The following is a 13,074-nucleotide window of genomic DNA, read 5'->3' on the forward strand; positions in this document are numbered from 1 at the left end:
CTCCACGCACCGGGAGCCCGATGTGGGATTCGATCCCAGGTCTCCAGGATCACGCCCTGGGCCAAAGGCAGGCGCTAAACCGCTGCGCCACCCAGGGATCCCGAGACCCTGGTCTTTAACCCTTGCTGGCTGTAGGCCAAGGCTAAGTCTGAGGGGAGGCACAGACAGTTCTTCCAGTAGTTGCAGTTTGGATCTCTTGCTTCAAACATTAAATTTTTTTTAAAGAAGGAAAGAAAGAAACCAAAAAAAAAAAAAAAAATTTAAAGCTCCTACTCCCTCCTGACTCACTCATTATTCTGCCCTGCTGGCCTTGGCCTCCTGCTCCCACACAGTCAACACCCAGCCCAGAATGTTCTGTTCCTTCCACTGGTCCACCCCCACTGGTCTGAACTTGCCCACTCTCTGGCCAGCCTTGGCCCTGCTGCCTCCCACCTCTGTACTCCATGACCCCAGCCAGGCCCCTCAGGAGCTGCACATCCCCCGGGGTCCCATGGAGCTCTGTATGGACCTGGGTCATCTGAGCCCCTTGATAGGATCTACCTGAGCCCCTGAAGCCCAAGAGGAGGTGGCTAAGAGGATCCTTTACTGGGAAATTGGAGGGACTGGTGGTGGAAATGTGTAGACCACATTTCCAGACCCCTTTGCCAGTTGGCTTCCAGGGGTTCTATCAACACAAAAACAAGGAATATTTGGAAGGTGGAGGAAATATGAAGCCATTTTTCTTGCCAGGTCTTTCTAAGGAGGGATGCCTGCTAAGCCACCATTCCAACCTCTGCTTGGGAGATGAGTTTAGGGGTGAAAAAAGTAAACCAGTCCTTGCACAAATGTACAGCCAAACTTTCCACTACCCCAGAGTGGCCTGGGAAGTCTCAGGTTTGTTTTTGGATTTTTTTAATAGATTTTATTTATTTATTCATGAGAGACACAGAGAGAGAGAGGCAGAGACACAGGTAGAGAGAGAAGCAGGCTCCATGCAGGGAGCCGGATGCAGGACTTGATCCCGGGACTCCAGAATCACACCTTGGGCTGAAGGCAGGTGTTCAGCCACTGAGTCATCTAGGCATCCCAGTCTCAGGTCTTGAGCACAGATTAGGGTGGCCCCTGACTACCAGCTTCCCCAATGCCAAGCAGAAGATGAAATACAAGGACAAAAATATCATCCTACTCTTCAAATTAATCCTGTTGACCATGTTTTTGTCATGTACAGTTTCCTGACATGACATTCCAGGAGACTAAGATGAATGGAGAGAGACATAGCTGAAGAAAGAGATAATAGAAGCAGATCCATAAATGCTCCCTGCATTAGAATTGCAAGGTAGGCTCTCCTAGTCCGCTGGGGCTGATATCACAGGAAAACACACACTGGATGGCTTATAAACAACAGACATTTATTTCTCACAGTTCTAGAGGCTGGAAGGTCCAGTCAGGGTGCTAGCAGGGTCAGCAGGGGCCTCTTGTGGATCACAGACTTCTCAGTGTACTCATGGTAGAAGAGGTAGGGGAGCTCAGTGAGGTCTCTTTCATAAGGGCACTGACTCCATTCATGGGGGCTCCACCCTCATGACCTAGTCACTTTCCAAAGGCCCACTTCCCAATGCCATTATATTGGGGGGTTAAGATGTCAACCTGAATGTTGAGGGTAGACACACATCAAGACCACATAGGTTGTGAAAATAGCAGGGTTGCCTTGCTTAACAAGTTGACAGCCACATTTGAAATTATATTTTCACAGTTCTCAAAATACAGCTGGAAACCATAAGTGGTATAGACAAAAGACATCTGTGTAACCAAAATAATCTTACACATTGCAGATTTGAGGGGTACCTGGGCGGCTCAGTTGGTTAAGCATCTGCCTTTGGCTCAGGTCATGATCTCAGGATCCCGGGATCGAGTCCCAAGCAAGTCAGGTTTCTTGCTCAGCAAGGAGTCTGCTTCTCCCTCTACCTGACACTTGCCCTGCTTGTGCTCTCCCTCTCTCTCTTTCTCTTTCTCTCTCTCTTTCCCCATGTCAAATAAATAAATAAAATCTTTAAAAATAAATAAATCTTTAAAAAAAAAGATGGCAATTGAGGAAAAATATGTATACAGCAGGCTCTCATGAGCCAGAATGAACAGACTGCACTGCAAAGGAGACATCTTAAATCCTGGGAAAAAATAGATTTTTATAAATAAATGCTGTCAGGACAACTGGATATCCATTTGGAAGAAGATTAAAGTGAAGCACATTCACCTCATGTGTGAGAGTAAACATCAAATAGATCAGAGATCTGAATGTTAAACCTGGAAATGGGACCATATGAGTAATAAAAGAAATCATTGGTGAATTTCTCCATAATGTGGATATAGGGAAAGGCTTTCTAATTGCACCAGAGTTCACTCCTGAAGGTGGGACCACTAGGAGGCAAGTGTATTCACAAATAAGGGGTTCATGGCAGGAGTTTGATCTCACGTCGCTGTAGGAACTCATTTTACAGGCCCTGTAAGGCTCTTGCCTTCTGGGAATTTTGGGAAATTTCATGCAGCCTAAGGAAAATCAAACCACTACAAACCCATAGGCCCTACTAACTATTCATCAAAATCCAGATGTAACAAAAGAAAGTACTGATAAAAACCAACTATATTTTTAAGCTTTTTATAGCAAAAATAAAGCCATTAACAAAGTCAAAAGATGAATGATACATCTGGAGAAAGTATTTCTAACATATACAGTGTGTAAGGAATGACAGTCATAATCTATAAGAAAGTTTTTTAAATTAAGAGGAAAAAAGGCCAAAAACCATCAGAAAAATAGACAACATAACCAGACAATTCACACAAAAAAGTTAACGTGACCCCTAAACAAATGAAAGATGTTTGTTATGAATCGCATCTGCCCCCAAATTTGTATTCTGAAGTTCTGACCCCAGAACCTCAGAATGCAACTCCATTTGGACACGGAGCCTTTTTTAAAAATATTCCTTTTTGAGGAAAGACTATCCATTGGAAGAAAGACAGTCTCTTCAATAAATGGTGCTGGGAAAATTGGACATCCACATGCAGAAGAATGAAACTGGACCACTCTCTTTCACCATACACAAAGATAAACTCAAAATGGATGAGAGATCTAAATGTGAGGCAAGAGTCCATCAAAATCATAGAAGAGAACACAGGCAACACCCTCTTTGAACTCGGCCACAGTAACTTCTTGCAAGATACATCCACAAAGGCAAAAGAAACAAAAGCAAAAATGAACTATTGGGACTTCATCAAGATAAGAAAGCTTTTGCACAGCAAAGGATACAGTCAACAAAACTAAAAGACAACCCACAGAATGGGAGAAGATATTTGCAAATGACATATCAGATAAAGGGCTAGTTTCCAGAATCTCTAAAGAACTTATTAAACTCAACACCAAAGAAACAAACAATCCAATCATGAAATGGGCAAAAGACATGAAGAGAAATCTCACAGAGGAAGACATGGACATGGCCAACATGCACATGAGAAAATGCTCCGCATCACTTGCCATCAGGGAAATACAAATCAAAACCACAATGAGATACCACCTCACACCAGTGAGAATGGGGAAAATTAACAAGGCAGGAAACAACAAATGTTGGAGAGGATGTGGAGAAAGGGGAACCCTCTTACACTGTTGGTGGGAATGTGAACTGGTGCAGCCACTCTGGAAAACTGTGTGGAGGTTCCTCAAAGAGTTAAAAATAGACCTGCCCTACGACCCAGCAATTGCACTGTTGGGGATTTACCCCAAAGATTCAGATGCAATGAAACGTCGGGACACCTGCACCCCGATGTTTCTATCAGCAATGGCCACAATAGCCAAACTGTGGAAGGAGCCTCGGTGTCCATCGAAAGATGAATGGATAAAGAAGACGTGGTTTATGTATACAATGGAATATTACTCAGCAATTAGAAACGACAAATACCCACCATTTGCTTCAACGTGGATGGAACTGGAGGGTATTATGCTGAGTGAAATAAGTCAATCGGAGAAGGACAAACAGTGTATGTTCTCATTCATTTGGGGAATATGAATAATAGTGAAAGGGAATATAAAGGAAGGGAAAAGAAATGTTGGGAAATATCAGGAAAGGAGACAGAACATAAAGACTCCTAACTCGGGGAAACGAACTAGGGGTGGTGGAAGGGGAGGAGGGCAGGTGTTGGAGGGGAATGGGTGACGGGCACTGAGGTGGACACTTGACGGGATGAGCACTGGGTGTTTTTCTGTATGTTGGTAAATTGAACACCAATAAAAATTAATTTAAAAAAAAACCAACAAAACAAAACAAAAGTCAGGAGAAAAAAATAATAAAATAAAAGTTAGTATGTAACCATAATTAAAAAAATTCCTTTTTAAAAAATATTTTATTTATTTATTCATGATAGACAGAGAGAGAGAGAGAGAGAGAGAGTGAGGCAGAGACACAGGCAGAATGAGAAGCAGGTTCCATGCCGGGAGCCTGACACAAGACTCGATTCCAGGACTCCAGGATCGCGCCCTGGGCCAAAGGCAGGCACTAAACTGCTGAGCCACCCAGGGATCCCCTGGACATGGAGCCTTTAAAGAGGCAATTAGGTCAAAATGAAGTCATTCGGGTTACATATACCTGGAGTCCTTATCAGAAGAGATTAAGGGACAGGCACACACACAGGGATGACAATGGAGACCGGATGAGAAGATGGCCATCCACAACAGGCCAAGGAGAGAGGCCTTGGGAGGAACCAGCCCGGCTACACCTGGATCTCAGACTCATGCCTCTGGAGTTGGGAAGGAACACACCTCTGGTGTTGAAGTCTATGATACTTTGTGATGGGAAGGGGCAGGGGGAGAGAGAGAATCTCCAGCAGGCTCAATCTCCCACTGAGTGCAGAGCCGGACATCCCTGAGGTCGTGACCCAAGCCAAAATCAAGAGTCATATGCTTCACAGACTGAGCCCCCAGGTGCCCCTGATGTATGTGACCTTGACTTTGGGATCATGGTAACCCATTATTCCCCCATAAACAAGTGGGATGCAGCTGTGTTATAAGGCAACGACGCAACCACATGAAGGGGGCCACAGAATCAGCCCTAGGAACCTTGGGCAGAGGACTTCTATCATATTCTCAGGCCGAAGAGTAAGGGGCTATAAATCCCGGTTTCTGCCTTTCTAAGACTTGCTTTCAGTGTGCTCGGGGCCGGGTAGGAGCAGAATGGTTTCCCAAGGCTGGAGAGGGGGCAAGTGGAAGGGTGGCTCTCTCTGCTGAGAAGGCTCCACATCATCACACCCCGGGAGAAGCCACACTGAGTGTACCAGGCACCCAGACTATGGTGTCCCAGGACCATTCTCTACAGAAGGAGCCAGACCCCTTGGAGAGATGACCCCAGGGCTGAGTCACAACAAACCTAACAGGAGCTCAGGGGGATTCTGGTGCCAGAGAGCAAATGTGTGTTTGCAGAATCAGGGAAATGGGTCAAAAAGACTTGGGGGCCATCCTGAAGGAAACCCTGCTGGACAAATTCGGACAGGTTTGTGCATCAGGATAGAGGATGGCAATACATGATGAGTTGTGGGAGGAAGGGAGGAAGGAAGGGAGAGTGAGAGAGGAGGGGAGGGAGGGAGGGAGGAAGGGCACCAGAGTTGCACAAGAGACAGTAAACACGTGCAGGAGGAGGGAAGGCTCCTGGAGGAGGAGGCCAGAGGATGCTGAGCCTGTGTCCCACTCTCCCAGTGTCCCTGCAGTCCTGAGCTCCCGTGGACCTGAGTGGGTGTTACCTGTGACATCACTCATCCCAAGGACTGCACTAGCGCTTCCTTCTTGCACTGCACAAACTCTAGGGACAAATTTCTCTGCACCCTGATCTGTGTAAAAATAGCTTTATTTCCTAGAACGAGAGTTGGTTTCCGAGACAGCCCCCCAACCCCCACCCCCCGCATCAGCCTGTGAGGTCAACTTCCGACTTCCATGGCTCAGGCCGGGTGCTCAGGTCTCCGCAGCCTCGGAGATGTGCTTCATCGAGGTGGGCATACTTTGGCATCTATCTCTTCCGATATTTTCCCACCTCATCTTCGCTGCCTTCTGTGGCTAGGACAAGGCTACACGCCTGGTCTTGCCCCCACCCCCCGCCCCCACCCCAGCCATTCTCTGCTCCCCTCCAAGGCTCCGACATCTGTGTTGATTCGTCCAGGGTCACAGCCACAACCTCTGCCACCTGCAGCGTGCCAAACCCGTCCAGGAGAGCCCTGGCTCGGTGCCCCACAGCACTAGCTCCCCACCAGCTCTCTTCACAGCCTCTGCGTTGGCCCCATTCGTTGCCCTATCTGTTCTCCCATGAGTCCTCTGGCTGTCAGCGGGCGTGTAGTTCTGCCATTTCCCAGCATGTCCAGCGGCTTGGGCACTTGTGTTGTCTGGCAGAGGCCCTGGATGCCGCTGTCATCCTCTGAATGGGGTTGGCTTTTGTCAGGGACTGAATGGTGTCCCAAGGAATGCCTCACTGGAGCCTTAACCCCCACTGTGCTGTGTCTGGAGGTTGGAACCTGCTAGGACAGGTACCCTCCTAAGAGGAGGGGGGCACAGCCAGCTCTCCCTGGCAGTGGAGCTGAGGCCATGTGAGACACAGCGCAAAGGCCACCCGCAGCTGCAGGCAGCGGGGGGGCTCTCACCAGAGACCACCCCAATGTGGGGCTTCCGGTGTCCAGATGCGCAAGGAATAAACCCCTGACGGCTCAGTGCCACGACTGGCCCAGGGACTTGGTGACCGCTGCCCAAGCCCAGGAGCACGACCCCACAGCAAGTCCACCTGCAGGCTCCTCACCTCACACTTGTTGCAAGCTTCGTCCAGAAAGATCCATGGAACATCCAAATTGTCCGCCAAGCACCCTGAGGCTGCCAGAATGCAGCTTCCAGATGTCACTCCTATGGGTCTTGTGGGAACACAGCTCAGGATTCAATCCAGCAGGTCCCAGGCAGGTTCCCCACTCCAGGCCTCGCCCTGAGCTGGTCTGCACGGCAGTCGCTGGACCCCTGAGTGACAATGGGGTTTCTGTGCTCTTGTGGGGTAGGTCTTCACCAGGCCCCCAGAACTGCTTGACCTCAGGCACCACTCTCCAGCCTCACCCACAAGGCAGCTGCTCCCTGCAAGCCTTGCCTTCCCAGCTGTGCCCAGTGCCATGGGCTCATGCTCACCCCACATGCCCTGCCCTGACCAGGCCACCCTGTCTGCCTCCGGTCTTAGCCCCCACTGATGGAAGAAAATGGGCTGATGAGATAGTCAGTGCACATTATGGGGTGACAGCGTGCGGAATGAGCCTGAAAAGACTGAACCAACCATGCAGGGGTGGGAGAAAGCCGGTGGTGGAGAGAAGAACAGCTATGACCAGGGGGCCTTGGACATGATACCCATGGATTTGAGGTTGGGGCAGCAGAGAGCCTTGCAAGAATGTGGGCAGAAGGGCAACATGACCCTCTTTCACCTGGGAGACCTAACCAAAGCTCTACTCAAGGGCACCGGGCCTGGTGCGCTCAGGCTCTCAGGGAGCAGAGGGTAGCTGGCACCATGACTCTGGGGCCCATGCACCTGGGGGCCTGGCCTTGGGCTCTGAGCAGGGCAGGTTGGGTATGACCCTCAGGCGGGAAGGACAGAGAGGGCACAGGGCTCTCCCCCTGCATCTGACTGTGTGGGCCCCGGGCCCCCAAGGGAAGGAGCCCTGCCTGGCCACAACACTCCCAGCTCAGCCCTCCCTGGGAGAAGTTCCAGCCAGGGATGGGGTGGGAATGGCTCCCGTTCACCAGCAATGCACACAGTGAGCACAGGCCACCAGGGCGTCGGGGTCACTATCACTTTCAGGGCAGTAGTGCAACCCCCCACAGCCTCATCTGTCACCCCTCAGGCCCCGCTCCCCCAAGAAAGACACTCGGGCAGTGGGTTTGGCAGTGGGGTTTATTCAGAGCAGGTGCAAGCAGCCCCTGGGGGGGTGGGGGAGGAGCATCCTGGCCTGGGGTCCTCTAGATCAGCTCCTGGGACACAGAAGGGCAGGGCCTCAGGGCAGCGCCCGGCCTTCAGAGGCCCCTCAGGGCTGCGCTTAGGCACATGGGTGGACCCGGCGTCCTAGCAGCAGAACCGTGAGCACAGCCTCCCTAGGGCTCAGTTTCTCCACATGCAAGGTAGGGTCACAGCCCCACATCTCGGGACCATGTTGTGGGGGGGGATCATGCAGGGGATGTGCCAGCATCCCCTGGGACACAGGGAACCAGTGCCCCCCTGCCCCCACCCGGGGGGGTGCTGGCGCCCATGGGACAGAAGGGGGGGTCCCTCGAGGGCCCAGCCTCCCCTGTCCCTCTCTCAGCCCCCAAGGGCCCTTTTGCAGCCTGATGTCAGCACCCTGGAGGCCCAGGGTCCCAAGTGCTCCGGGGCCCTTCAGGCCGGGAGACTCCAGCTTGGGAAGCTCAGCAGACTGGAGCAAGGCTCACCTCCTTCAGGAGTTTGGCGCACCTCCCTGCGGGGCGGGGTGGGGGGTGGTCAGGTGCTGCAGGACAGGCCCCTTCCCACCTCGGGGGGGCCCCCACCTGACACCCCCCAGGAGGCCTGGGGCTCACCGTGCCGGGCTACCAGGTAAAGCCCCGTGTCTGCGGTCAGCTCCCGGAACCTCCAGAAGCCTGGCCCATACTCGTCCTCGAGGCTGCGGGCTGTCGGGGGGCGCAGGAGCACTGAGCTGGGCTGTCCCAAGGAGGGCAGTGGCACGCCCCACCCCCCACCCCGGGTGAGCTTACTGAAGTACTTGAGCACACGGAAGTCCTTGCCTTGCCAGTGGAGGGACAACCGCAAAATGGCATACTGCTCGTAGTCCGTATCTACCACTTGGATCTCCCTGTGGCCTGGGGGGTAAGTGGGAGGGAGGGACATGCCCCCCTGCAGGCTGTGGGGCCTGCCCTCTCCTTTCCCGGTGTCTGGACCCTCCCATCATGTGAGGCAAGGGGAAACAGCAGCCCTTGAAGGCCACCCCACCTTGTGCTGAGAGAATGGGAGCATCTGGGGCATAAGGAGGGGTACAGGGAACTGCACGGGAAACGGTGTAGAAAGATAGCAAAGCCAGTGTAGTGGGCACGCAGAGCTGGGGGCTGTAACTGTAGCAACAGGGCAACGGTTCTTACCAGGGAAGACGAATGTCCCCGACATGTCTATCTCTGAGCCCACTATGTTTTCTGTCTCACAACTTCCTGAGCTGAAAGCCAGTGAAGCACTCATCAGGGCAACGCCAGCCGGCATTCCTCCTGCCAGGCTCATCCCAGGGGTACAGGGAGGGAGGGCTCCGGCAGCATGTCTGTGCCCAGGGGAGCCTGGGCCGGGACGAGGCAGGGGTTTGCAGAGCTGGGGCCAGGCCAGCCTCTCCCTCAGGGGCTCTGACCTCCTAAGAGCCAGCCACACAGCCCCATGTTTCCTTCCTGTAAGTTCATGGGGCTTTATCAAAACTCCATGCTCATCTTTGGGAGATGTAGGTGTCAGGGCAGATGTCTGCATGCTGCCAGGGGGACTGGGGGCTGAGGTCTCGGGGTTTGGACACAGGGACGACTGACACCGTGTGGATCCACAGCTGCAGTTGGCGTGATCAGGCGGCTCCCCGGCACTTGGCTTCGCGCATCCGTCCCTGCCGTGGCCCCGTACCTGTAATATGCAGCCTTCACCAGCAGTTCGTGCCCGCTCAAGGTCAGGAACAAGGCTTCCAGCCTCTTTGGGGTCTTCAGTACCAGGTTTTGGCTGGAGGCCACACCAACTTCCTTCCAGAATCCTGCAATCTAGAGAGAGAAGCCAGAGCCCCGTCCAGGAAGGCAAGCCCCCCAGGGCCCCTGAGCAGGACACTGCTGGTCTCTGAAAGGACAGCAAGCAGCGGTCATCACCCTTCTGAGGAGTCCCTTCAGCCCACCAAACAGCAGCACCCCATCCTTGGGGCCAGGACGCCGGGGGCGCATCCATGGTCAGAGCCTGAGAGAGGGAGTAGCAGCCAGCGACCTGTGTCACCCGCAGGAGGCAGTGGCTTCATCCGCCACACTGGGAGCTGGGGTGGGAAGGTCCTGCCTTCAGAAACCTCCCGGAACCCGGGCTGCCGTCTGAAACGTGGAAACCGATCATTTGGCAAGAGGAAAGAACGCACGTCCCCAGTGCGTGTCACCTCCAAGCCTTCGGAGGTGCTTCTGGCTTGGCCACTAGAACAGACCTGGCAAAGAAGGACCTCGGGCAAAGAAGCATCTAGATGGGAACCAGAGACCAGACGAGCCCCACCCCAGGAGAGAGGCCACACCGGAGCAAGTGCAGCAGGAAGCTCCCCACACGGAGCCTCACGTGCCTGTTACTACCAGAGCTCCCGGGGGGGGGGGGACCCCACTGACCCAGGAGCAAGAGGTGGCCACACTGAGCCCCGGTCCCAGGATGCTGGAAGACCACCTGGCCCACCCACAGGAGACCCTCAGGAGGGCTCTGACCCTGCCGGTCCCTGGGCGCTTGCTCTCACACCTGCTTTCAAGGGGAGGGCTGACCCGGGTGGTTCCTGGGGCCCTCCAGCCACCTGCTCTCTCCGGGCTGATCCGGGTGGGTCCTGGGGCCCCTGCTGTATCTGCTCTGGAATTGGTTGGGGGTTGGAGGGACCAGGTCCTGAGTCACTAGACCTCCCCACGTCAGAAAGAAAAGCCACCTTCTGCAGATCCAGGTCCAGCATGGCTGTCTCCCCCTGCACCGTGACAAGGCCCAGGATGGCACTCAGCAGCCCAGCCTCCATCACTGCTCCCCTGGCCTCTGCTCCTCCAGCACCAGGTTTATATTGGGAACACAAGCCCATTGCGCAAGAAGCTGAGGATGTCATCAGCACACGTGGCTGAGAGCACTCAGAGGAATAGCCCTGTGCCCAGGCACTGCACAGGCCCAGTGACATCCACAGCCACTAAGTTGGGGTTGGCCTGCACTGGAGCAGTGGTGCCACCACCTTCCTGGCCCCAGACGACACCTGACACCTGCAGTGGGGCAACCAGAGGACCTGAGAGGTGGAGCCCCCCCCCCACACCGTGGGACGGCTGGGGACACAGCTCCCACCCTGTGGGGGCCAACAGACGAACATGCCACGCCCAGGCCCCACAGGCTCAGAACACCTTCCCCACAGGGTGCACGGTGGTTTTCAGGCTTTCTCCAGCCAGTCTTGGCCCAGACGAGGAAAGGGGGTGTCACCCAGTGCGTGTCACCTCCAAGCCTGGGTGGGGGGTGGGGGGTGGGAGGGTGGCTGGCTGAGGCAGCACGGACCTGGGGGGACCCACCCTCCTGTTGGAGGAAATGAAGGAGGGTCTCCTTTCCCTGGGCGCACCCCCGTGGAGGAGGCACAGGGGCCGGGTTAGGGGGAGCTGCGGGAGATGGAGGTGGGGGCCACAGGGATCACCAGAGAGCTACCTTCCCGCAGTTCATGTCCTTGCCCACTATGACAACATCCACTCCTGGGCCAGGCCCCCTGCCCATCCACCCTGGACACACTCAGGCCTTGGCGCACATCCAGGTATGACCCACCCCCAGAAGAATGGCCTGAGAGAGGCCCTGTCTTGCCAACCCACCCAGCCAATGAGCATAGCCAGGACACAAGCCAGTATGGAGGGATGCCAGAGCCACCCCTTCCCCAGCTGTGTACCCTGCCACTCGATTTTATCCCTGAGGACAAGCATGGCAAGTAAAAGAAGAGCCGGCCTTCATGGGCAGCAGCCTGGGCCTCCTAGCTGCATGATTCAGACCAAGCTGCATGCTTCGGTTTCCTGGCTACAATGGCCACAAAGCAGAGGGACAGGCGCCATGTGGCTGGGGGGCCCAAGGGCGCCCAAAGCAATGTCTGTGCAGATCAACATCCTTGGTTCTTGACGGGTGACAGGCAGCCTCCCCAGCTTCAGCGCCAGGAAAGCCCACCCTGGAATGGCTCCAGGCCTGGTGAGCTGAAGGGGAGGCCCCCCCCACCAGGGGGACTGGCTGCCTTGGTTCCTGGCCACTGCACTGTCTCCCACAAAGGCTGCCCAGTTTAGGGTCAGGCAGGTGTGGAAAGGTCCAGCTAGGATGGGGCAGCCCAGAGGTGGCCGGCCCAGCAGAGCCCGAGGGGGCCACCACACAGTCAGAGCGGCGGGGGTTCCAAGGAGGCTGAGGACTGGCTGACATGGGCCCCAGCCTGGTGCCAGCCCAGGCTGCAGAGAGGGCCCCCGGGGATGCGCTCAGCCAGGCAGGAGACAGAGGACAGGAAGTGTGGGGGGCAGGACGAGCATAGATGCCCCTCAGCGGGTCTGCTGCCTGCCCCTGGCTTCAACCCATGAGCAATGAAGCAGGACCCCACTCCCTTCCTGCCCGCGCCCACGCCTGGCCCACGCCCGTCCCTTAGAAGCACAACCTGTCGGGACAAGACAAGAGCGCTGACAGCCGTGCATCCAGGAGGGCTGTCTTGCACCCCCTCATGTCACAGGGGGTCAGCATGGAGCCCAGGCCCTGGAGCCTGACCACTGGCTGGAGCCTCAACCTGGACCTGTGCTGGGCAAGTCATTGACCTCTCTGTGCCTCGGCTTCCCGGGTAAGGCAGGCAGCAGGCTCCCTGTGTGTGTCCTGGGGTCCATGGTGGAACAACTGGGCCAGGCCAGCTGCAAGGCTTCCCAGGGCTCCGGCCACGACCATGACCCCATTCCAGGCCTCACCGAGGTCTTTCTGGCATACACAAGCTCAAGGTCACCCTGCGGCAGGAGGGAACGCCCCAACAAGTCCAGTGTCGCAGTCCCCACTCTGCTGCGCTTCCGGCTCTTGCAGGCAGGGGTCTGTGCGTGCCTGGAGGAGCCCCAGCAGCAAGGCACCCTGGCTCCCTGGAGGTGCTATGACCCCATGGGGGCCGGGCCAGGTACATCAGACAGAGTACCACCCCTCGTAGGTACCAGGCTGAACTGGAACTTCCTGGCCCCTCAAGCCAGGCAGTGCCCAGGGCTCAGTATACCCTGCACACCCACTACCCTGTCTCAGTTTCCCCAGGAGCCCTGGCTCAAGACGGGGCTCGCCGTGCCCTCTCCAAGAGCCTCTGCAAAGAGGTGAGGAGCCTCTC

At 55.2% G+C, this 13,074-nt stretch overlaps 1 protein-coding gene across 6 annotated transcripts; it reads right to left on the reverse strand.

Annotated features, from left to right (window-relative positions):
• Positions 1-6,241: 6,241 nt before the first annotated feature.
• Positions 6,242-10,756, reverse strand: LCN8 (lipocalin 8). Of its 6 annotated transcripts, XR_005983172.1 has the most exons (8): positions 10,669-10,756; positions 9,645-9,775; positions 9,134-9,204; positions 8,753-8,857; positions 8,579-8,668; positions 8,453-8,478; positions 6,798-7,006; positions 6,242-6,422 (listed from the first exon to the last, which is right to left on the reverse strand). XR_005983172.1 is itself a non-coding variant. In XM_041726038.1 (7 exons), the coding sequence occupies exons 1-7, from the start codon at positions 10,750-10,752 to the stop codon at positions 6,923-6,925; spliced, it is 591 nt and encodes a 196-aa protein (XP_041581972.1). In that variant the 5' UTR covers positions 10,753-10,756; the 3' UTR covers positions 6,708-6,922. The 6 variants fall into 6 exon arrangements, 4 of the variants coding, with proteins under 4 accessions (XP_041581972.1, XP_041581973.1, XP_041581975.1 ...); XR_005983173.1 differs by lacking the exon at positions 8,753-8,857; XM_041726038.1 differs by lacking the exon at positions 6,242-6,422 and having other exon boundaries at positions 6,708-7,006.
• Positions 10,757-13,074: the final 2,318 nt, after the last annotated feature.

The sequence above is a fragment of the Vulpes lagopus genome, chromosome 12, assembly GCF_018345385.1.
Source record: "Vulpes lagopus strain Blue_001 chromosome 12, ASM1834538v1, whole genome shotgun sequence".
Classification (NCBI taxonomy): Eukaryota; Metazoa; Chordata; class Mammalia; order Carnivora; family Canidae; genus Vulpes; species Vulpes lagopus.